Raw genomic sequence first — 26,698 nt, 5'->3', positions numbered from 1 at the left:
TTCATGGCCCCTTTAAGTAGGGTCTAAGCTCCACTGCATCTTCCTTGGGGTTTAGAGCCTGGGTGATGAGAGCTATTAGGCAAACAGCATTGTGTCCTGCTCTCGTTTGCCTCCCTTTCCTGAGTAAGGATAAGGATGTATGCTCCACCTGGGAGGAGTGGCAATACCAAAGGTTGTAGCCTGGGCAGGACAATAAGTGGTTACCGATTCTTGGTCTATACTGAGGAGCTAATTACTGAGGTTTTAAGCACCTTGCATGCTCCCTTTGGTAGGCTGTTCAAGAATCCCTTAGAGTAGATCAGGGTGAATGGAACTATGATGGGCAAATCACAAGAGTCCCTCGGGTTTGTTTACCGCCAACTGTTGTTGGGTCTTGAAGCAGGTATGTATGCTCCCCTTTGGTGAGGTGCTTCTACAGGTCTCTCCAGATGATCAGTGTTTAAACTGATGAGTAGTGGTGGATCACCGATGCTGTCCACATTGTTATTGTAGCATTCTATAGTCAGCCATTAACTATGGTGATTCCTGGAGAAGTGCCTTTACTCAAGCCAGGATACGAGCTGTTCTCACCTAATTACTTTATGGTCATTAAAATGTAGAGTAGAGGCTCCCCTGCGGTATGGTAGTACTGAAGGGTGTAGTTGGAAATGCTCTTTTCGGTAGGCTGCTCCCTAAGAGCCTTGTCAAAATACTGGTACGATGTGCCCGGCATAGCTGAGGCTATGTTGGTTATTTTGGCATGAGGGTGAATAAATTAGGACAGAATGTTCATTTTTGTAAAAGTATATGGTCAATTTAATTTCATGCTGACTTTAAAGAGGCAAACAAAACCTGTATGAAATATTTGCATGTCACAATTAAGTATTTTTTCTACCTGTAGCTCTCGTCACCATTCAGTAGTTTTCTGTGCAGCTCAAAGTAACACACTTACAGACTGTTCATCAACTGCAGACAGAGACAGAAATAGACTGAGCTGCGGCAGGAGGATACAGTCAAAGGGGAGAATTTTAATAACTACATTATAGCTAGATTATCTATGCAGATTTATTGGAGATGTCTAATGACATATGCCATTGAGGTTTTATTTCGGTTTGAATTGACTTGGTCCTCTGGCCATCATTAAAACTAATCTACTATTTTTTTTTTTCAAATTCAATTCAGTTAGTAATTAGGCCTATTTATTTGAGGTGTGTGTGTGTGGCTCATACTGGTACTGTAGATGTCGGTAATATGGTGTTACACCATCGGTTCGGATGACTGTGTGTGTGTTTTGTGAATGATGAGAGAGCATTGAGCTGGCAAACTCGCTGTAATATAATGCCTGTACCACAGTATGACTCACCAGCCATTAGAGGAGACACCCCAGGGAGTACTACAAATTCAAGGGAACTCTGGCACGCAGATCGAATCTCAATGAACTCTCGGGGAACACACCCTTTCTGTTTCCATTAACCACAGACAGACAGACAGACAGACAGACAGACAGACAGACAGACAGACAGACAGACAGACACACAGACAAAGTGCCCACGCCTTCTTTAATTGTTTATGCACTTAAATAACATAACATTAATTATAACTTGATTTTGAAACTGAAAAAATATAATTGATGCTTGAATGTGAAAAAAGGACCATCACAAAGCTAGGGTGTTCTGGGTGGTTGTTACTAGCCCAGGACAATAGAGTGCTGCTGGGATGACATATTTTTGTAGGCCAAAACCTGGAAACAAGTTTATAGTATGTCTGATTCCATCGTTCTGAATTCAATGGGGTTTTGAATGGGTTTTTGTATATAAATAAGGAAGATATTTCACATTTTATTACAGTATATGACATAAAATACATCAGTTATATGACAAGGGGTCTCCCTTGTGATTTTCTTTTAAAGCTTTTACTAGTCTTGAAAAAGGTGGTTGCTAACAAGTGGTTAAATGGGACTACAGAGGTTAAATTTACATTAAACACCATCACTCTGATCAGGTAAACTCGTCCACTCACTAGTCCACTTCTACAACATCACCATGCTCTTGCAAACTAGAACTCAATTTCAGGGAAAATGTTTTTAAATAAAGACTGAAAGAGCTACAGTTATGCGACCGTGGCATTGTTTGTTTATAGGATTGTTCATGTTCAGCTTTTTAAGCCTGCTTCTGGCGATTGTGTTTAGGCTTCATAATTCAAAAAAAGTTGTGTTCAATTGTTAAGACTATCATTCAATCATGATGAACAAAACTTTTTTTTCTTCTTTTCTTTTTATGTGTTGTGGTGTTATGTGTTTGTTCTTGCTGATTGTATGGTCTACTGCTAGCTGTGAAACAAATTGCCCCTTGGGGATAATAAAGTTGACCTAACCTAAAAACACATCATAACTGCAGCATGTTTCTTCGACTTTCACTCTTATATCCATGTTGATGAAGTTAAACTATTATAAACAAATTATTTATTAATCAAAATGTCATATCCACAGTCTTCTTTACATCACAGAATATAACTTGAGATGTGGTGGAAATGCTTTTTTGCTTTTTTAAACAAAGCAAAGCAAAGACAAATAAAATTACAGAGAGGACAATTTCCGTCTATGTAATTAATTGTATTTTAAGAGAGGTTAAGTCCCCAGGGCCAAAAGTGTATAAAAAACTCATAATCTATGTTATTTGTTGTTGTCCAGAATCTTTATTCATTTGATCTTGAGCCTGATTTCTTATAAAAGTAACAGCACACCTCTCCTCAACAATTAATACGATCTCTATAACATAAGTAATTCAAGTTACACTCCAAGGGTTAATATTTAGGGTTTGTTTAAATCCCTAACCCAATACAATCCAATACAATCCAATTGCTTGCCTTATCAAACACCACCAACAATGTGCACCCATCTGACATTCCCCTTCCTCTTTCCAGGACAATTATAATTAAACGTCTACATCAAGGTACTGATTCACTGCAAACATGACTAGTCTTCAAATCCTAATTTTAGGCCCATTCCCACAAGCCCCTCTACTCTCATCACTCTTTCATTCCTCACAGCATGAATCAGACTTGGCTCCTATCAGTCTCTTTTATTCACGTTATCAAGGGCCAGAGCTCATATAGCCAGCTGATTGTGCATTTGAGCCCATTTAAGTCCATTTTGATGGGGCCACAAAGGCAAAGAAACGCACACATGAACATTCTTTGTTACAGCACTATCCCTTCCACAGCCACTTCCTGTCCATTTGTCTGAGTGTTTCAGTTTAATGTGAGTTAGGGATGGTTTGTGTGTGTTTTCTGTGGTTTCGCAGTCCTGCAGACTTGCTGATGGGACAAAAATGCAAAACATGCCACTGACCGTCAGCAGAATGCAAACTTACATCGTACCCACATACTCATGTCTTTTAACTCCCAATACATGAGGTACACTTTCATTTTCTCATGATTGCAGTGCAAAAATAAAATAAATGAATGCAGAATAAAAAAATTATCGATTCTTGTAATACATTTTGCAATGTGTGTATATAATTCCACCGCTGTGCACCTGTATTTTTTGGAAGAGTATGGAGTCATGCATTTTTCATACTCTATTATTCTTCCAAAGCAATGACACACAAGCATCTATTACAGCGTGCTCATCATTTCTGTTCCCATATTTATGCTCAGCTTTAAAACAAAAGAAAGATAAAGTATATTTGAAATATATTTGAATACTCTGCCACACTAAAAATGTATGAAACTACTATGTATGCTACTATATTCCCTAGTGAAAAATAAATATATTAAATGTATATGAAATACATCTATTTTATGCTAAATATACTACAGATACATTTACATACTTATGTACTTAATATAAACACCCTACACTTGTACCTTTGGTATACTAAATTGGTATACTTAAAGTCTGCTAAAATGGAACAACTAATTTTGCACTTAATGTACTTTAGTTATCCAGAAATAGTGCTGAAGTTCAAAGATATACTAAGTATATTTGACTGTGCTAAAGTGGAAATATTGCAAGTATACTTTAGGTACACTTAAAATATATTGCATTTAAAGACTAATATTATTCAAAGATTATACCATCCCTAAAAATAGTGATATTAAACACATTTTAAAGCTTTTCACGTGACGCCTATACCGCGGGTCTGAGCTCGTCACCGTCATTTTTTTTAAACAAAGCAAAGCAAAGACAAACAAAATTACGGAGAGGAAAATTTTTGTCTATGTAATTAATTGTATTTTAAGAGAGGTTAAGTCCCCAGGGCCAAAAGTGCCCATAGTATAAAAAAAATCATAATCTATGTTATTTTTTGTTGTCCAAAATCTTTATTCATTTGATCTTGAGCCTGATTTCTTATAAAAGTAATATCACACCTCTCCTCAACAATTAATACGATCTCTATAACATAAGTAATTCAAGTTACACTCCAAGGGTTAGCCTAATTTAGGGTTTATTTAAATCCTAACCCTCCAATACAATAAAATTGCTTGCCTTATCAAACACCACCAACAATGTGTTCCCATCTGACATTCCCCTTCCTCTTTCCAGGACAATTATAATTAAACGTCTACATCAAGCAAGGTACTGATTCATGTTCATTACCGCAAAAAAACAAAAACATTAGCCTGCACATGTGTGCACGTTGTGTCTAATGACATGGATTCATTGATTCTAATGACATGGATTATGTCTAATGACATTGTATTCCACAATGGATTCAAGGTTTTCTAAACAAAACTTCATCATCCGTCCACCATCCATCGATCCGCACCAAAGTTTTTTTTACCAGTTTTCAAAACTGCACCCGCCCGCCATCCGCTGATTGTTTTATGGGCGATGCAGCTGACGCGAGCCACGAGGCTAGAAAGCTCTTGACTGTTCTAGAAAGGAGACTGATCCAATGCAGCAAAGATATTTAATGCCTAAAGTCCCTAGTATATAGCCTATTGGCTATGTTGTATCCCCAGAATTTCGATCGGCGCACAGGGACAAAAAAATAGATGTATTTTCATATTTTCAGAGTAAAGTCTTCCCTACAAAATGCAATGCAAGAGTTTGCACGGGCGCCTCCACGTCCTGATTATATGTCTGCTATATTTGCTTCTTATTTATTAATTCCAGGCAATTGGTTGATGAAACATTGATTAAAATTAAGATACAATTTATACAAAACGAAATTCAATTTAAAGAAAGGCTTTCTACAAAACAAATCTTAAAGGAACACTCCACCGTTTTTTCATATTAAACTATGTTATTCCCTTAACTAAGACGAGTTGATTCATACCTCTCTCGTCTCAGTGCGTGCACTCAATCGTTCTGGCGCGCAGCGACACTTTGATAGCACTTAGCTTAGCCCAGTTCATTCATAAGTGCTATCAAAGTGTCGCCACGCGCCAGAGTGATTGAGTGCACGCACTGAGACGAGAGAGGTATGTATCAACTCGTCAAATCAAATCATCTCTGACACATTTTATATGCTTTTCACTTTTCATATAATCAACAAGGATTAAATTAAAATAATAAAATAACATTATATTATGTAAACATATGGAATATAATTTTTTTTGTAATTAAGACATGTTGGGAACATGCGAATGTATCTGAGAATATTCTTGAATAAGGAAATATATTCAGTGATTGGTCCATGCCAAATTACTGCCTAATGAAAATTTTACTATTTTTAAAGTGTGCTCGTTTTTTTCCTGAGGTAAGTCTGTCTAGCAAAAAATATGAAGGTTGGGATGTTAACCATAGCCTAGCCTATATTTTGTTTTGCCAGCACTTTATTTAGACATCATTCCATTTCTGTTCTAAATGTGAAATAATAAATGTAATAAACGTGTTCCTTATAATGTTTAATTGCCTTAGCCTCTGGTGTGTGTGCTGGTGTTTGCGTGATAAGATCAGGGCCTTCCTATCGGTGCATGCTACACAACTTCTTGTCTAAGCTCTTGTCCTATCCAGACTGGACTATTGTAATTCTCTCTTGGCAGGCCTTACAGCATGCACTGTCAAACCTCTGCAACTGATCCAGGATGCGGCAGCAAGAGTGGTCTTTATCGAGCTGAAGAGAGCACACGTCACACCTCTCCTCATAAACTTGCACTGGTTGCCAATTGCTACTCCCATTAAATTCAAGGCACATTTGCCTACAGAACTACCACTGGCTCTGCAGCCCTACACCTAAACTCACAGACTTATGTGCTAAATTATATGTAAATGTAAAATTGAGTACAAGTATAGGCCAAATACTTTTCTGTCTGTAAGTACAGTTAAAGGGGTAGTTCTGGTAGAAAATTCTGTCATCATTTACTCGCCCTTATGTTGTTCCTGTATTCATTTCTTGCTTCTGCTGAACACTTAAAATATTATCTAATCAGATAACTTGACCTTAAGGCAAGGTTACTTTAGTAAAATGTGGATGGCCATGTGGTACAAAATTGTAAGAATTATTAATTGATGATATTTGTAAATAAACATTACCTTTGAAATATATATACAAATATTTTTTTGAAAACAATAATTCAAATGTGTACTGTCACATATTCAAGGTGTAAGGAAAGCGTTATTTTACTTAAAGCATTCAATTAAAACTTTTCTTGAAAATGGTATGAAAGCCCAACATGAACTCAATACGTTCTGGTTGTCTTAGTCGAAGCAGCACATAATTTAAAATAACCGTAGGACCTATAAGCAATGGCAAAAATGTCTACGAAAAGCGTCATTTGTTTGCAGATGCCACTTGGCAAATGATGTTTCTAATGCAATGACATTCAAACATGTTGGGCCCTATCATACACCCGGCGCAATGAGGCACAATGCAGCGCCAAGCACGACGCAAGTGTGTTTTCACGTCCTGCGCCACGTTGTTTAAATGGCAAATGCACATTTAAAAACAAGGTGTGTTCAGGCACATTGTTGGCACGTTGCTATTTTGAGGCAACTGAAATATACTTTTTTGGGGAATTAAAGAGCGCATTAGTAATGTGCGCCTATAGCCGGTCCACAACGCGCATACACTCTGCTTATTAAACACACAGGGACGCACAGCAGCACACAAACATGCCAAATATTAAAGATAAAAGGATTACAATGTAAAATATTCATATTGTGTACATAAAGATATGGTGGAATCCGGCTTGTCCTGTAGATGGTCTGCTCGCGCGCATTAACCTCGAGCACGAGCAGATCCGCTTGCGCTCTAGAGATGCGTTCAGTCTTTCCGCTTGCAAATTCCGTCATGTAAATAACAATCCGCCATGGCGTGAGTGCAACAGGCTTTTAAAGGGAATGGCAGAGAGAGACTCTGGTTGGTTTATTTCACGTTACACCCAAAACACACCCATTACTCATTAAGAGAATAGGGACAACGCTTTTAGACCATGCGCCGCGCACACCGACCATTTTTCCCGTCGTTAAACTAGCAAAAGTAGATTCGGACACGCCCTAAGTGCACTTGTGCCCTGTGCTTTAGACCATGCACTTGGATCGTTAAAATAGGGCCCTTTAAGTGTGACTTACGTGTCCTAATAGTTTGTGGCATCAATTAAGATTCCTGTTCGCTATCCTAAAAAATGTCACATAATAACCTCATAATCAGGCCCTTCAGATTTCCAATACACAGGGTGACGGTGATATATTGCATCTCTTTCAAATCTATTTGGATTGTAAAAAAGCGTGCATAAAACCATAGTGCTAGTACAAACAGTGTGCTCATCTTACACTACATTTCTAATCAAATAAGCCAGGCAGACTGTCAGTGACGGAATTCGATATGGGCACTATTAGCGAATATTAATGATCGCATGAGCTGGTAAGATCGTCTGAGTGTGACGCTGTCATCTCCATAACTCATCTAATTGATCAACCTGTTTGCTTCATCCCACTCCACATTATAATTTCTGCTGTGTTGGCATCAGCTTTATAATGTGTTCAGCTGGGTCAATGTTGCCCCACCCTGATCTCATTCAAAACCTCCATCCAAATTCACAGTAACACCTTGCATAAATGATTTTGAACTGTAACCGAGTAGAAAGATTTTCTTAACGGATCGACAAAATGGAAAATGGACTGTTGATCAGGAATGTGTGCATGGGATTGTTAGTGTTTGCTGTTGTCATTGAGGCATCTAGACGATGTGGGTCTGTGGCTCTTGTTCAAATAGTCTGTTCCAAGATTTGGCTCTCAGTGTAATTTGAAGAGGTTAGAATGGGAAGCCATTAGAAATTAAATCTTGATAGTAACTGTCTTATCATCAGGATGTGAGGGAAAAGGTGTCCATTTTGTCTCACCATTATTTATAAAGATGGTATCAAGTGTGAGGCATACAGCATAGCCTAATGGAAATGATTATTATTCGTTCAAGTAACCAATTTGCCAATCAGATGTTTTTCATCTAAAGTAACCAACCAGATAAAACTAATGTTCAGTTCCAAGGTCAAAAGCACAATTCTAGAAGTGCGGGATTATGTTGTGATATGTATAAATCTAAATAAATCTAAGCAAATAAATGGATAAAAATACATCTAAAATCTGTTCAAAAACTGCCATCACCATACACTCATCCATGAGAACATCAAATGTTTAAAAAAGTATATTTTTACTTCATTAGTATACTTCAGTACACGTTTCAAGTATCTGTACTTTATCAGAGTATTTTTATTTTGGGAAACTTTTACTTCACTACATTCCAAAGCATGATATTGTACTCTTTACTCCACAACATTTCAGATCTTTTCTTGTTATTTCAAACTCGACACCCTCTCTAAGACGCGATATTGATGTAATTTTGTTAACACGCTGATTTTATTCAATAAACTAGCTAAATAGTATTGCAAATCACACTGAATGATTAATTTGTGAACTGGACTTGCAGCTGTTCTCAAGTCAACAACTCATCGAGTCAGCTGTTTCAATGATCCGTCAGAGTGAAACTCTAGTTAACAATTCACTGAATTGTTCATGTCTGACAATTTTTTAGCAAGAACTAGGAGATCCTCGAAGCCTGCATTTAAGTCTGCCAACAAGTGAAAATAAGAAAATACAATCAGGGTTTTTCCTGGCTCAAAAATGGTCTTCGGTGGTGGCTGACGAACACAGTCCTCCACACAAAATGAATATTTGTATAGCTATATATATATAGCCTATATATAAATATATATATAATGGGGTGTAAAGGTACATGTATTCGTCCCGAACCATACGGTACGGACATGGTTTGGTGCATGCTAGGGCTGGGCAATTTTTTTTATTTTTCTATACAAAACTAATAGAAAAATAATATGAACTAATATCTAATATTTCAAAAGCTATTCAAAAACTATTCTCAAAGGCCACGAATCGATTTTTATTTGTGTTTGTTTTAAACATAAAATAACCTGATCCTGTTTGATCAAGGCATGCAGCTGTTCTTACTTGTCCAATCAGTAAAAAGCGCAGAAGAAGAAAAAGAGACGATCGATCGATATGTTTACATCTCTCGTTTCAACTGCGAAAAAAGACATCAATAAAACAGTTTGAGAATAAGATCTCACGTAGTATTACATTTACCTCAGGCATTTAGTGTCGACAGCAGGTTAGGCTAGTTCGCTAGAGAAATTAACTTGTATACACACTATATTAGCATATTCATTATTTTTACCAGAGGTGGACAAAGTACACAACTACTTGACTGAAAGTACAGATATGGTCAAATTTTACTCTGTTACAAGTAAAAGTTGTAAAGACGGATTTCTACTTAAGTAAAAGTACATTTTTTTAAAAGTCAAAAGTAAATGTCAATGCATTGTTTTATTATTGTTGCATTGTTGTATGTAGTACTTACAGTACCTCATGCCTCTGAATATATGCCTGCCTACCTACCCTCATATCAATATCAAGTTTATTTCTAGAACACAGTTCCAGTGGGATTGAATGTGAGATTGAATAAGTGCACTCAATAACGTCCAGAATGGTTTCGGACACCCAAATGTCTGTTCCCTCAAATAGTGCTCTATTTAAACATTTTTTTGTTTTTAGTATGAATATGTCAGCCTTACTGTTATCAAAGCTAGTGTGTTTCTGACGTCCATCCGACGTTCTGACATAAATCTGACTTTCATTTCCAACCAAAATCCAAAGTCTGTCCGACGTTGGATGTTGACGTCAATCTGACATCGGGTTCTGACGTCAACCCAACTTTCATTTTCAACCAAAATCCAACCCCCCTAACTGACGTTACTACTTTCTACTGAAGACAGAAATGTCTACTTTCTAAAAATACCTTGACAGAAATGTAGTGGAGTAAAATGTACGATATTTGTCTTTATAGTGAAGTTAAAGTAAAAAGTTTCCAGAAAAAAAAAAACATTCAAGTAAAGTACAGATAGCTACTCAAAAAGTGTACTTAAGTGTACTCAAGTAAATGTACTTTGTTACTGTCCACCTCTGATTTTTACTTTTAATTTTTTTAATTAATTTTTTACATACATTTTTATTTTTACTTTACATTACCTGTTAGTAATGTCTTGATTATTTAATGTATGTTTAATTAAATTTGTTTCAGCCACAGTGTATATTTCTAAATGTTTTAAATAATTAGATTTATAAGTTAATGCAAAACCTGCCTTGTGTGCAATTTACAGTACATATTTATTTATTTATTTGAGTGTTGATTAATATATGAAGACTTCAGATGCAAAAGCCTCTAAGTGTCATCTGAAATATTCTTCTAAAATTAGCATTTTTATCAAGCTCATATATTTAAGTTCAGTAATTTCACTACAATGACAATTCATAGGTAATGTTCACTGTCATGAAAGTGAAATTACTGAACATAAACATACAAGCTTGATAACAATTATCATTCTAGAAGAAAATTTCAGATGTCACTTAGAGGCTTTTGCATCTGAAGTCTTCATATCTAAAAATAAATAGCAACTGAATTTCATTAATTTGGGCTCTGGCGTTAATTGTAACGTTTAGTATTATATGTGTAGCCTAATTGAGGGATCCACATATAGTTTACAGCATTAGCTAAGTTTTTTTTATCCTTTAGAAAATATTAATTATAATAGAATTTATTTAACCACATATACACATTTGTAAAAAAAAAAAAAAAAAAAAAAAAAAGTAAAAAAAAAAAAAAAAAAGGCAATTTGTGTTTAGTTGTCTTCCCTCTGCTGAACCTAACCCGTACCAAACCGTGACTTCAATACAGAGATAGCCTACGTACCGAACTGCCATGTTTGTGCAAGTACTGTATAACTGAAAAGAATTACTTATACTTTTACAGAAATAATATTTTGTTAGGATATCTGAACTCAAGAGCTCATTCCATATAACTAAAGTTGTGTTAAGAAAATGTATCGACATCTCAAGAAGATATTGAAAATGTGTGAAATGGCCATAAGAAAAATATAAATGTTTTTTTTTTTAAAAAAAGAAGGTTACATTCATTAACCAGCGCTTCGTCGCTTGCACCTGATTAATGTGTCTTTCTAATCGAGTGAACTTTTGTTCTTGTTTTCAGTCGTTATCGCACAACTCCACCACAACTCCATCAATCTTTAATCTCTCAGGACAGTGCAGCAGCAACACAATCTTTAGACAGATTTTGCTGTGAAAAAACAAGATAAGCATTCAGAGAGAAGGCAGAACTTCCTGCCCAAAACGGCAACAAAAAGGCACGACGGACGGAGAAACAAGGATAAAGCAAAGTTTGTGTTTCGTGACATTTTCCGGCCCCATTGTGTAAAAACAGACTGCTGTTTCCAAGATAAGAGCCTCAGCGCTTCAAAACAACATACCCGCAGTTAAACCACAGGAGAGTGTGACACACAGACACACACAGGCTCTGCGTAAATGAAGGATGTGCTCCCTGAGCATTGAGCAGTTAATGTGACCGTCTGAAAGAATGGGATGGTCAGGACAGTTGACCTGCCGTCCAGTGGCTGACTAAGTCAAGGTCGATCAACTGAGATTTGTTCTGTTTTTGTGTCCATGCTTTAATTAGCATGCTGACAATTTGCTGGGCTTTAGTTTATGCTTTTGATTTCAGCCCTCCAAAAAAATCTAGGATGTACTGTGCTATCAATCCCCTTAATAATAGGTGATTATGTTTTATGTGATCATGAAACAGTGTGGTTCACTCTCTTCGTTTTGTGCTTCATTTCTCTAACCTGAAATCACAAAATAAAATGCAACCAAATATAAAACTATTGCTAATGTTCAACACTACCAACACTATAGATGTATACCAACATTTCTAAGACACTATATCAAGTTAAAAAATGTTAAAATGCATTCTGACCCCTGTATCCCATTCCATTGCACTATGTCCATTTTTAACACTTTCACACCCTAACAAAATGTTGGGGTTGGTAAGATTTTTTAAAGTCTTTTATGCTCACCAAGGCTGCAGTTATTTGAACAAAATTGTGAAATATTACAATTTAGAGTACTTTCTATTTTAATATATTTTAAAATGTAATTTATTCCTGTGATGTTAAAGCTGAATTTCCAGCAGTCTTCAGTGTCACATGATACTTCAGAAATCATTCTAATATGCAGATTTTCTGCTCAAGAAACAATTCTTATTATTATAAATGCTGAAAACAGTTGTGCTGCTTTGTATTTTTGTGGAAAAGTGATATGTTTTTTACTTGATTCTTTGATGGATGGAAAGTTAAGAAGAACAGCATTTGAAACAGAATCTTTTGTAACATTATACATTTTTTTACTGTCACTTTAGATCAATTTACTGCATCCTTGCTGATTATAAGTGTTATTTTCCTATAACAAAAAGAGCAGTAACTGAGGAACAGTAATTCTCTAACAAATGCGTCTTTTAGGGTCAGGTAAACCAAAAACCCTAATTACACAGGGCTTTCTTAAGCCGATTAGTTGACTAGTCCGGTAACCAACTGACAAGTCGATTTTGAAATATATATTTCCCATCTCTGATGAGGAGTGATGTTCAAATAGTTTAAAATCAATAGAAGTTTTAATTCCAAAACAGAGTTCAGTCTTCTTCTAACTAGTTAAATGAAATGGTCAAGTTCACCATATTTAATTATGCACAGAGATTACTTTATTACTTTGAAGCAACGCTATAGGGTTGACAGTGCAGTTCAAATGCACCGACTGCAATAATCTACAAACCCATTACACATAAACACAGACAACTGAGCATCTGGTGAGAGAGAAAGAGAGTCAGAAAGAGAGAACGAGTGAAACAGCAGGTGAAAATGAGGGTTGCAGAAGTGCAGCTCACAGAAACAGCTCTCTTAGCAAAGAGATTCACACAATCTGCCACAGAGAGAAAAGGAGACACACACAGACACAGAGAGAGAGTGCTGCACTCCCCACACGCAAGTAAAACACTCTCTCATAGACCAAAACCCCATTTATGCAGCGTTACCACAGCCACAACTGTGGGACGAGGGAGGAAGATGAATAGCCTTCAAAATAGGCTCAAAACAAAAACATCTTAAAGGGACGGTTTACCTAAAAATGAACTTTCAGTAATTGTTTACTCGCTCTCAGGTCATTGCAAACTGAAGAATGCCTAAGAAGAATTCTGAAAAATGTGCTGGCCTCCATGCAATTACAATGGATGGGAACTGAAGCTTTCAAGCTTCAAAACTGACATAAATGTATTTTAGGACTAATATTCCAAGTAAACTAAAGTCATATGACACCTTTATGCAAGCCAAGGGACACAGAAAATCTTCCCCACTGATCTGTTAGCAGTTAGAACATTTAATTTGTGAACCGTGTTTTTCCGATTCATGAACGAATCATTCAAACTGGATCAAATGATACACTAAAAAGTACTCAAACGAACAATTTGTTTTTCAAATTTTCTCAAATATTGACTTGTATTTTGTTCAGTTACTCACAGAAAGCTATGGTATGACTACAAAAGTCAAGGAACACTTTTATGGTACTTTTGTCTTTTTTGAAGCTTGAAGGCCTCAGTACACATTTATTGTAATTAAAGGAAAAAGAGTGACCAGAACTCCTTCTGTCAATGTCTCTTTTTGTTTTTCATGGTGAATGCAAATAACCACATAATTGTGTATAGTTAAAGAAGCAAAATAACCTGGCTTATCAACTTTTAAGAGGGAAGACAAAATGCTTCCCATGTTTTTGTTGTTGTCGAAAATAAGACAAACAAACAAACTCTATGCTATTTTGGCACAAATTAATCTGTAAGCTAGCCAAATTAGACGCCAACATGGACGGGTTGCACGGCATACCCTCATCCTGTAAGTGTAAACCATGAACGGAACTACGTGAGGTTAAAGAAAAGCATTTTGGCAGCACAAAAATTCAGGTTTTGGATTCAATTGTTGGGTCACAACATGATGTCCAATGAAAGTCCTGAAGTGAAACCAGTTGAGAACCATTGATTTAAGATACAAGGAGCATTATGGTCCAATTCAAGACATAAAAATACAAAAAGAGTAGTAGGTGGATAAAGAACAGAGTCTTACCAGTCCAGAGGCAAAAAACACGGCGAGCAGAGCCAGACACGCTCCCATGACGATGAGCAACAGGAACACGATGAGCGGATGCTGCTGGCTCATACGGTAGTAGGACTCGTACACCCAGTCTGGAGACTTCAGCCCCCCGGATGACACCATGTCCTCCGGACCGTCCAGCAGGTAAACTGTCTGTTGGAACATGTGGTCCGGCTGGACCCCTGCGCTCACCCCCGAGACTTCGTCTTCGTCCTCTTCCTCCTGCTGCCGTTCTGGCTCGTCCTCTTCTGTAAGAGTGCTCAGCGGCGGCGGGTGGGACAGATGTGTCCCGCGCCAGGGCAGGAGAGAGAGCGCTGCCGCACGCAGCATTCTCCAGCCAACATGATGAACTGAGCAGCGGAGAGCGACTGAGGCACGCACGAGAGAGCGTGTGAGAGGAGGAGGAGAGAGAAAGATACGGAGAGATAGAGAGAGAGAGAGAGAGAGAGCACTGTAGAACACTAGTGTTTGTTTGACAGCGAGGCAGAGCACGAGCTCTCAGAAGTGACTTTGTGGAGTGTGTGTTGGAGAGAGGAAGAGAAAGTCTTCAAAAGAATGTGGAGGGAAGCGAAGAGGAAAAGGGAGGAGAGAGGAAAGGGAGTGGTGTGCTTGACAGAGATCCAGCAGGCGCAGTAATGTCTCCAATGCAGCGTGTGGCAGGTTCAGTGATATGAGTTTAATGGTGTTGACTGATTAGACACCCAGAGGAAAATGTGTTTTCTGATTTTATGTTATTTATTAAGTGGTTAGCATAGCTCAGATACTTGGTCTTGGAAAAATATTAAGAAAAATGTTTACTTCATACTGATATCTCTGACTTCTTGTCTGATTTCACACTTTTGAGAATCTTGGCAAATCCGAGCACAGTTCGAGACATTGAAAGATCAATTACTTTTTCGCAGAAGTAAAATCTTAGAAGCAGCAGCCTAAAGCCACAGTCTTCATTTACACTCTATGTAATCTCATTGCAGTCTAGGAGAAACAATGGAGGTATTAAAGAGATCTCTCTTTAATTTCCTATGGGGAGAGACTTACAATAAGAACAATAAAAACATTAATGAATGAAAAACCAAAGACAACTGAACAGACTGCTTGAGAAGAAAAAAGAGGAAACACAATAAAAAGCTTCCTTATAGCTACTGTCACCAAGAAGGACAGGATCCAAGATCCTTGTTGGTTCTGGAATAAAATTCCTATCAAGGTTTAGCTTTACAATTAAGCTGTTTTTGCTCACCCTGCCACACAGCCTATCATCTCCTTCTGATTTTAGGAGTGGCTAATGGCTAGGGATAAGAGCTAGGGTTAGGACTTGACATTACTTTTGTTCTGGGACCAACAAAAGATCCAGGAACACATCGTGGTGGTTAAAATCACTGTCACCAGCTGTTTCTCTTTTACCTGCAAGTCTCTTAAAAGACACTCTTTTAGTACTAAGCAATCGTGCTGTATTCCAGGAGGTCTTTTGAAGCTGCAGGAGGTGACTGTGATTACACTCTTGAGAGGTAATTAGACAATAAATTGTCTGCTTCAGTTGAGTCAGCAGCCGCACCTCTGTGAAAAGAGAACCACCCAGTTATTAATGCCATCTTTAAGTCGATGCCACACTTGCTAAAGAAAGAGCGTTCAAATAACATGAACATGAATGAAACGTCACCTCTTCACTAAAACAAGCAAGTCATTATAGCCGCCCACCAACACTGTTACAAGAGACACTTGAGGTGAGAGTGCACTTGTGGGCAAAATCATGTCGATCAATGAAAAAGCATTAAACTGGAGAAAGCTGAAGTGAATATGAATACATGACTATATTCCATACACTCATTGCCCCCCAAAAATAAAGGGGGGGCGGGGGGGTATAAGCAGGGGTGCACATGAGCAGGCGTGGTAAAAATAAACGATGCGCACCAGAAAACGTGGAGGGAAGCACTTTTGAGAACCAACATTTTGGGGACAGGGACACGTTTACTTACTGGAGTAGGATTTTTTTCTCCATCTCTGGTAAGATCGCAATCATGATGATAAGTGTGTTCATCAATTATTAGGGGTGCAACGGATCATAGTTGATCATTGATCCATACGGACCAGGCCCACAGTTTGGAGAGAGGGAGAGAGTTTCAGACAGTGCTCGAACACCGAATTGATTCCTCTTTTGTGTTTACTTACACATACACAAAATTATGTAAAAATACCCATTTATACCCAAGTATTCTCTCGGTTCTGTCATAAGTGTCCAGTTGAGAAAGAAACTGGATGTGTGTCAGTAATTCGGTCCGGGCATTCGGTCTTAAAGTGACAGTCACAGCAGCCTAATATCCCTGCTGTTGTCTGTGTCATTAATGTTAATAAAAAAATAAAAACATTATCATCATTATCTACCGTGTTCGAGAGAAAAGATTAATGTCATCCATATAGCAATGTAAATCTAGAGTGATGTGCTGTAGCGGCTAAAGATAATTGAAAATAACCAGGAAACTAATGCAAAATTTGAGGCCTTGTTCCTTGCTTCAGGAGGATTTTCTGGATACACTCTACTGTTTTGTCTTTTTCTTTGGTGTGTTTTTGAAAGAAGTGAATAATGTGAAATATTATTACAATTAAAAAATAACTGCTTTCTATTTGAATATATTTTAAAATGTAATGTATTCCTGTGATGGCAAAGCTACATTTTCCGCATTTTCACCGTCTTCAATGTCACATGATCCATTCAAATATTTGCCGCCCAAGAAACATTTATTAATATCAATGTTGAAAACCGCTGTTTAACATTTTTATGGAGACATTTTTTTTTAAGATTCTCCAATGGATAGAAAGTTTAAACGCATTTATATGATTTTTTTTTTTTAACTTTTATATAGCCTACTTTTGTAACATTATAAATGTCTTTACTGACACTTTTGGTATATCTTTGCTGAATAAAAGTTTTTTGTTTTTTTTTATGCGTTAAAAACGAATAAATAAAAAACATTTTGAATGGTGTCTTCTTACATCCTCATCCTTGCGCTAGTAAAACAATGAACAGTTTTATTTGCTTGCATTGTTCTCCAAAACATCTGCTTGTTGTTGTCAGCCAAATTGCTATGCACTAAGGACCCGAAGCACTGAGATGGAATGGATGTTACAATCTGTGGTTGATAAGTTACACTTTTTTAAAAAGCCTGCTTCAGCACCTTGGAACCCATATGGAGTCCAAATCTGAGGCTTTTTGTTCATATGAATCACATGCCAAGCACTGCACAGTTCAAAATGAGCACAAGAGACCATCGTTAGACAGCCCCCATTAAAGCGATCCTGGCCTAATGGCTGTATGAGACTGTGGCACTCTGGTGAATTTTGACTCCACTGAGTCTGTCCAGTGAAATGGGATGATGATCTCATTAGATGTGCACATCTGAAGAGCTCCACAGCCACATAAATGCAAGCATATATACACTCGCTGAATTTAATGAACAAAGCCAACCAGTGCAGCCTGAAGCATGACCTTCTTTTGGCGCTGCGAACCTCATCTCATTCAAGTGCTTGAGGCATCATCAGTAATCCCTAGGCTCCAGTAATAGAGGTGACATCTCTCCATTGCTGGAAGCCCGTTGTTGCCATGTTGTGTGGCATTATCATCAATAGACTTCAATTGGAGAGCTTATAAGTCAAGTTGTTGTCCCTCTGAGTATTGACAGGTCTATATCCCGACTATCTTTTGGTAGAACACCTGAAACGCAAAGATCCCATAAAAATCTAAATGTGAATTTTGTGTCTTTTAATAAATGTACACTACTGTTTGGGGTTGGTTGGTAAATTTTGAAAGAAGTATCTTGTGCTGCAAGAGGTAGCCAGTAAAAAGTAATATTGTCAAATATTATTACAATTTTAAATAACATGTATTATTATCAGTGCTAACAGCTGTTCTGATTCATATTTTTGCCGAAACTGTGTAAAATGTTTTTCAGGATTCTTTGATTAATTGAGCATTATTAATGTTTTTACTGCCACTTTTGATTAGTTTAATGCATTGATGAATAAAAGTATTTCTTTCTTTCTTTAAAAAAAAATCTTACTGACCCCAAACTTTTGAATGGCAGTGTATGTAAGCTTTAAATGTTCTATATGATAGCGTACCTCTAAACATTGAGAGAAAATATACTTTTAGCTAAGTTTGCATTTAAAATGTATAGACCAAAAATACTGATGACATCACCCAGCACTACACCGATTTCAATTCAACTAGATGCAGTCTAAAATGAGAATGCTACCGCAACAGATCAGCAAATCATAGCTCATGTGACGCAACTAAAAACTATCAGCTACGTTACAAAAAATAGCTCCCCAAAACTTCCTTTTTTAACAGGAAATACATTAACAACACAGGAAAGAAAACGGCACTTGCACTGTTACACAAAAGAAGTAAAAGAAAAAAATCTATCATCGTTTTGTTCCAAAACTGGCTGACTTTCTTTCTTCTGTGAAATGTTTAATTTATTTTGTCCATACAAAGACAGACTCAAGAATCATATCCATACAACTTACAAATACATTACAATACTGTACATTTGAGCCAGTGAGAAGAATGAAGGCAGTCTAATTCATGAACCAATTGGTTAGTATGATGTGTAAACTAGAATAAGTGGTTCATTTAAAAAAACGGCTCAAAGGGACAATTTATTCACTGATCTGTTTCACGAGTTCAATTCACTGACACCGGTCACAGCTGCTTTTGATTAAACAGCTTCCTGGCGTGGAAGATTATCAGTGAATTATGACTTATTCCATTTTTTTCCACCTCACTCAATTCTATTTTTCAGAAGACTTGGAATTTAACTTTTTCTTTAAGTAATATGGACTACTTTTATGGCACTCTTTTTTTATATAATAATACATAGTATTACAACTGTAATTGTAAAGAGCTGCATACATATTCTTCAAAATGTTTCCTTCTGTGTTTCAACATACAAAAATATCAACATACTGTACAGGTTTGGAAGGACATGAAGGTGAGAATGATGACAATTTTGAGTGAACTATTTCATGAAAGCAGCATCTTAAATCATTCAGGGAGTCACAGCACCATCTCTGGTGGGTTTGAAAGTCTAACTTCTCATGTTCTTTAATACTTCATTCCCTGCTCGAGTCTTCCATCTCAGTAATAATCTGCCTGAAGAGCCTCTTATCTGCAAGGACAGACTGCAGGAATCTAAAGATGCTCAAACTAGAATTTGCCTGTAATCTCACATTCCCCCAAATCATTACTGGTCATTACTAGTCACTGCACGATGCATCCTCTCGATATGGACCGAAAGCCCACATGAAAGCTAAAAGGTCAATGAAGTCACACAATCTTTCAGGGTCCATACAAATGTCAATTACAGGTCAAGAGGCCAATTCCATAGCTAAAAAGTTCATGCCATTGTTAAACTGACCATTGTAGAAGCTGAAAAGGGCTGGAAACAATCTGACCATTTGATTGGTGAGTTTAGGACATTTAGGAAAGTAAAAGAGGTAGGTGTCTCCAAAGTTCTCAACAAAGAGCTAAAAATAGATCTTAAACAGGCCAACAAGACAACATGAGGAGGGAGAATTCAGAATAGAGTTAATGAGGCGGGTAGCTGGAATTTTAATTGCGGACCATTTTGTCGGGATACATTTTTTTGTTTGTTATACACACCTTGGGTAATTTGAACCCAGTGTTTATTTATTTTCTTCCTGTAACTGTGAAGTGATGCATAACATCTGCTGGGTGGAGAAGACAGAATGGGAGCAGGGAATAAAGAAACGACTCTCAGTGTGCGTGTGATAATATATTAGCCTTCTAATAATATATGTGCATATTCTGTTGTAAGCACATATTGCATAGTAAGGCTCTCTTAAGTCAGTAACATCACGGGTTGTTTCTCATGGGTTTGTACACTAGTAATGCCCATTACAACTCTACATGCACTGATGCACTAATTTAAAATCTGACCAACCTCTAACTTTTGTACCTTCCTTTAAAATAGGCCTATATGCACGGACGAACACATCTGCTTCAGAATTTAGCTAATAGAAGCAAATTGCATTCTCTGGGTCGCTCACTAACCCCTAACACCATTAAGTTTGCTTCAGTTGATGTTTCCTCCTGATTTCACATCATGTTTTGATGTAACATGTTTCTTGCAATTGGATAATTTGATGCAATTTTAACATGGGTCATGCGTTTGTGTTTATGTTTAGAAATGAACAACACGTTAAAAGAAAGTGGGAGGAAAACAATGTTGTTTTCAATTAAATATGTAATATAACAAGGTTCCAGGCTGTGACTAAAATGGTCACGAATGTTCAATAAAAATGTGCAAAAATCATTTCAAAACTAGCTTCCATTGGCAAGATTTGGCAAAGTTTATGTGGTTTTATCAAACACCAACTCACAAGTGCCAGTGTTTCCTGCATGAGACACAGCATGAGCCACAATGTCCGATTCACACAAAAAATCACTCTTATGGGCTGGTTCATTTTAATGAATCATTTGCAAAGATTCACAAACCTGCTTAGGCTAATTAGAATTAATTAGAAACTTGAATCAGACTCCAGGGAAACTTTACTGAGTTCTCAACCGACTTCCCCAGTGAATCATGAGTCAATTTCGGTTGTTTGATTTGAAATTAAGTGGGAACCGTTACCATGATGTTTAGGCTTGTAAGACTTCAAGCAGTTTACTGAGTGGTTGTTTATATGACAGCATGTAGTTATTAACAACAGTTTCGTTGTAAGAATTTTTTTTTGTTTAAACTAAACACAAAAAATATTTTATACAAATATCAAACAAAAAATTAAAATATTAATGGTTATTCTTTAGCATGTTCAGAAATGGAAACAGTTGCTTTGTCAACACAACACAAAATTCTTACAAAACAGGCAGTACAATAAATTGCAATATAATATAATATAATATAATAAACAATACGAAGACCACAAGGACAACCATCTCTTCAATAATAAAATATTATAGCAGTATGCATATTAAGCTGAAGTTAAAATATGGTCCTCCAACGGTAACATGCCAGTGTAATTTTAATACCACTGAGGTACTATTATAATTTCTATAGTTTTAGTTATTTCAGTACATAAAGTTTTTTATATTTTATTTTATTTCAGTTAACATTTATTTTTATGTTTTATAGTTTTAGTAAACTATAATATCCCTGTAACAAGCTAGAAAGTATTTCTAATTAGGGAGCAAAAGCAGCAATTTCCCAAAATCTCCTTCGAGAAACTCGTTTGTCTTTAGCTTGTCACGATCAAACCGGCGGCGTAACGAGGAAGAATTAATTGGATTCTCTCAAGGCAATTTTCCTGACTCTTTTCACCCCTTATGTCAGTGATACTGAGTAACAACAGTGATGGTATATCTGGTTGGACGGTTGTTTTGTTGAAATCTAAATAAATGTAATTGAGGTGTCATCAGTTAATTAGGAGCTGCTTTGTGTTTTATCCCTGCAAGCAAAAATATGTCACAATTAAACGTCACAGCAATCTAGACTTGAGATAAGTCTAGACTTGAAAAGACTTATCTTAGTGCACCTGCACTGATAGATAAGAGCTTTCCAATAAATCTTTGAAGATTTGGCCTAGTTGCCATATAAATCTCCACCTCATCATCGTCTGGTTCATTAAGCAAAGTCCACTGTCAGAGGAGAAAGAATTACAAGTGACAGGAGCACATTGAGTCCATCCAGAACTCATTTCGCTCCATAAAAGGGAACTGCTCTCTTTTCTAAAGAAGCAAGTGCAGCCATAAACAATAATCAATGCGGTTACACTGTGTGAGACACCATTCAAAAAGTAGACATAATGGCAGAAGGATGAGAAAGGACATTTTAATGAAGTTGTATAAATTGTTTTCCAGCCGCAGGCTTCAGCGTACTCCGAAAAATGGAGCAGTCGAACAACCTGCCTGGCATGAGTGAGCCTTCATCTTTAGCTTCTGAAGATGTGCATAAATGACTGACGACACCTCAGCACCTCAAATCCTTTGTGCACACTTTCCGTTCTTATCGTAAAGCATAATGTTGGACGACACATCCTTTTAAGAAGTTGTGGTTTTGAGTTCTGTAGTGATGAGGAGAAGAGACAATGCCAATACTGGAAATTCTCATACTATCTGAAGAAAAAAGGCTGTTACAGCTTATATGGCGAAGTATGTAGGCAAATCTATTTTGAAACACATTTCTGTGCAGAAAGGAGGCCAAATCTATCTGCATACAGCATTATTTCCAAATACGTCTCTCAAAATAGCAACGCATATTTTATGGCTCAGCAACCTCTGTTTCGCAGGGGTTCATTACTGCTGGAGGAGTTTTGGAGAAGACTTTGATTCGTTTCTCTTCCCTATCAGCCCGAGTCCAATTCCTCAGTCCTGTGTTTGACTCCATTATCTCTCTAGAGCTTCTCCAAACACCATCTCTGTGAGGATTGAGGAAGCAGCGATTTCTATCAACTTTTTTTCTCTTAACCTCTCCCTTCCCCTTTCCTTCTGTCCAAATCACTCATGTATTTTTTTTTCTCATTACAGACACTAAAAATGTTGGGTTTACCTGAAAAGTTATCCATGGTAGTCTTAGCTTCTGACAAAATATAGGCCTACATTTTTATATATTTCTACAAAAAAAGTGATGTGATGGTAACACACCATGGTACTGTAGGATATGCCGTAACAGTTTCATACTTGTGCTTAAGATTAACTGTAAGGTATGTTCTTCTGAAGCTGTAGTTACCATGGTACATTTTTGTAAAGGTTGCACACTGAAAAAAGTTGGCGATAATCATTCCCTCATTAACCACACAAAGCCTAAGCCTACTGTATCATACTGGATACATGAAGGCCTCTAACATATAAACTAAATCAAAATAAACGGTTGTACACAATGTACTAAATTACTTATTATACTGTTATAAAGATAATTGATTTACATTGCAAGATCAATTTTGGGCCTCTGAATCAATTTTAGGTGTTTTTTCAATACTCTAGCAATGATACTCTCACTACATCATACTATATGAGCCATAAAAGCCTGGGGCCTGTTTCAATAAGGAGGTTCAACCAAAACTTGAACTCTGAGTTGACTTACCCTGAGATGGGAAACTCTGAGTTTTCGGTTTCAGATCAGCTGAAATTAGTTAGTTCAATCAACTCTAAGTTGACTGACTCTGAGTTGAGCGTGTGCACCACAACTATAAAAAGCCATTATCAATGGAGCGCAGATATTATGAGTCACCATGGCAACAGCGCCAGACACAAAGAGGAATTACTGTTATACAGTGTTGGGTGTAATTAATTACCAAGTAATCTAAATATTGTAATTTAATTAAAGGGATTACTCTTAATTCTTCTGTAATGTAAAATAAATGCAATTACATTAAATAGGCTACTGCATAGACTATAGAACAATTCAGTATAAAACAATAGTGGATTTAACATACATTTTTAAAAGGTATATTTTGAATGTAACCTTCTCCCTCTACACACTTTGGTCAATTCAAGAATAATTCATGCAATTGTATATTGTTCATTTTGAAAGCATTAAAAGTGCAGTTTTTTGTCTCTCCTCGTTGTATTGTTCAAGTGGTTGAGGTTGATATGGGACTTAGTAATTAATAATAAGTAGACCAATACTTTCTAAAGATAGTAATTATTACATTAATCTAATTACACTGTTGAAGATGTCATTTGTAGTTAGTAATTAATAACTATTTTAGAGTAACTGTTAAAATATCAGGTGAAACTGGAAGAACAGTTATTCAACCTAATTTTTATTTTCATGAAGGCTAGGTGCAATCATGCAGGCATTAAAAGAATGTGGCAGCAGCTGAAAAAATTAATAAAATAAAAACATAATTCAATCAGGTAAGGCTTGAGCATATCATGGGTGTAGGCTATCTGACTTTACAAACATTTAACATATTACATAACTAAATAGCACCCAGTGTCTAGCAGTGCAGCAGCATTTTTGGCTGAGGGAATTCCTTCATCAGAGGCAGTCACTCCCGGAGATCCAAGGGCCTTCATAAAATGTAAGAGGTCTATGTGTTATTTTTTATATAGGGTATTTTTGATATTTCCATTTATTTTACTTTGGGTTGAGTTTTTCGTTGGTCCCAATAGATTCTTATATTGGGACTAATATCTATCTAGAGACTAATATCTGTCTTTTGGAGCCTCCTGTCCCAACAGAACCCCAGACAGTTGTAAGTTGCCTACTCAATACACCAGAAATTATGACAAATAGTGTTATAAAGTGTACAAATGCTCATCTTCACAGGATGATGGGTATGAAGAAATGTTAATATTATGTGTCTACACATCAGACAATCTACACATTCACATTTGTATGTGGCGTAGCCTATAGAATCGAAGTTTATATCTAAGTATAAACGGACATTCTTATCCCCCAAGTGATTTTCAGTAAATGCCACAGTTTAATTCTGTAGAATTTGTTTAGAACTACATGATGTAACTCTAATGTACTGTATTTTCAGTTGCCAGTTAAAGAGTTATATATACTTCATCTTATTAATTTCTTTTTTAAAACAGCGGAAAAAACAGCAATAAATAAATGTACAGAAAGAATGAATGAAGTGTTTAAACACCGCTTCCTCTTTAAAAAAGGGGAGGAGACCGCAAGAAACTCTGGGTTTACCGAAGAAAACCTGCTCCCGACCAGGTTAGGTTCACAGAGTAAGTTGCCATGGTAACTGACTCTGAGTATAAGTTACCCCTCTTTCAGAAACGGGCTTGACTTACTCTGCTTTCTAGGGTTTGATATACCTCCCATTCAGAAACGGAAAACCCAGAGTTTCCCTCATTTCAGGGTTAACATACTCAGAGTTTTCACTTAACCTCCTTTCTGAAACAGGCCCCTGATGTCTCATCTATGATACAAAACATATACACAGAAAAAAAGGTGTAAAATTGTACCTTCGCTACTGACTGACTCACTCATAAAGACAGTCTTTGCCGCCATCTAACGGCGAAATAATGTAACCTCTGTTGCTGTTAACGGTCAGGAAAAAAAATTCAGAGGAAGGAAGGCTTTTGGTGATTTTAAAAAATCACTGAATGAAAAGTGATGAAATTAAAGTTGCATTGGTACATATTTTTTTGACAACGTATATGGAATGGTCGTTTTATTAAAGCAAGAAACCCCGTGGAAGCACAACAAAGCCCACATCTCTGTGGGCGCGGATATTCAGTAAAAACCAAACGCACGATTTCGAGACATACAAAAAAAATGTTTACTCACATTTTCTGATTCAATCCAATTGTAAATTACCTTTTTAGATCCAATATTTCCCAGTTACTTTGTCCGTTTTTGTCCCGTAGTCGAAAATACTGCCAAACAAACGACACCACAGGAGGACCGTTGCACGGAACATCTCCAGCAACAGTTTGGAATTTTAAACCGATTGAATCGATTTAGTGAACGATTCAGTGATTCACTTTTATCACTTATAACCATTTAGTGTGCTATTCTAAGAGTCAGATAATAGTAGGCTAACTGAACCATTTTCACCGTTCATCCACAGACGTGCATTTTATTATTTATTCAGTAGAAATACTTATTTTTTTATTGAGGTACGTTTTGTAATGTTCAAGCCATAAAAATAACTACAACAAAAATGTTCATCGTAGGCTTACAATGCTAAATCATCAGAAGGATTTTGACTTTATGGGTTGTTATGGAAATTTTACTTTTTAATGAGTTCTTTTACTTTTAGATGGGTACAACTTTTATTAACGTTGAAGATTCATTTTTACTCATGAGCATTTAAAGGAAAATAATCATATAAGCAAAAAGCACATTATTAAAGATATAAAACCAAGCTTTTAGAAATTTATAAGTTAGGACAAACTTGCAGGAACGAAATGTTCTCTGGGTCATGTGAAATGTGACAATATGTGTGTGCGCAGTTTCGATCAGCAGTTAAGATCTGTAGCTAAAAGCAGGAAACTTTTGCTGACATGACAAGTTGTTCTGTCTGATAGAAATAATGTTGGACATGAGATCATGAGCACATGAGACCATGAGCTAAGAAGTCTGGGTTTAAGGTAACAAAGGATTTTTTACACAGGATGTGTTAGGGTATATAACATTGGCGAAAGGGACTAGCCTTTGCCTTCTCATGTCAGATGCACTCTGCTTGAGAATGCCATGGGCCTTCTCATATCAGACGCGTCTGTGTGGGAACGTCTTAT

The 26,698-nt window shown here is 36.8% G+C and overlaps 1 protein-coding gene across 2 annotated transcripts in view; it reads right to left on the bottom strand.

Annotated features, from left to right (window-relative positions):
• adcy2b (adenylate cyclase 2b (brain)) overlaps positions 1–25,885 on the bottom strand; it is a gene marked incomplete at its 3' end in the record, with an annotated part of 106,635 nt that extends 80,750 nt beyond the window's left edge. Inside the window, exon 1 of one of the 2 annotated variants that reach the window (XM_079591776.1) lies at positions 25,776–25,885. Coding sequence is in view for 1 of the 2 variants with exons in the window: in XM_079591775.1 (XP_079447901.1) it covers positions 14,455–14,811 (357 nt within the window). Of the gene's footprint in view, positions 1–14,454; positions 15,005–25,775 lie in introns of those variants that run through there. The other variant, XM_079591775.1, reaches the window with a different exon arrangement.
• Between the last annotated feature and the right edge of the window lie 813 nt (positions 25,886–26,698).

Source organism: Phoxinus phoxinus, assembly GCF_949152265.1.
Source record: "Phoxinus phoxinus genome assembly, chromosome: 19".
Classification (NCBI taxonomy): Eukaryota; Metazoa; Chordata; class Actinopteri; order Cypriniformes; family Leuciscidae; genus Phoxinus; species Phoxinus phoxinus.
This window is presented reverse-complemented; position numbering and strand designations above follow the sequence as displayed.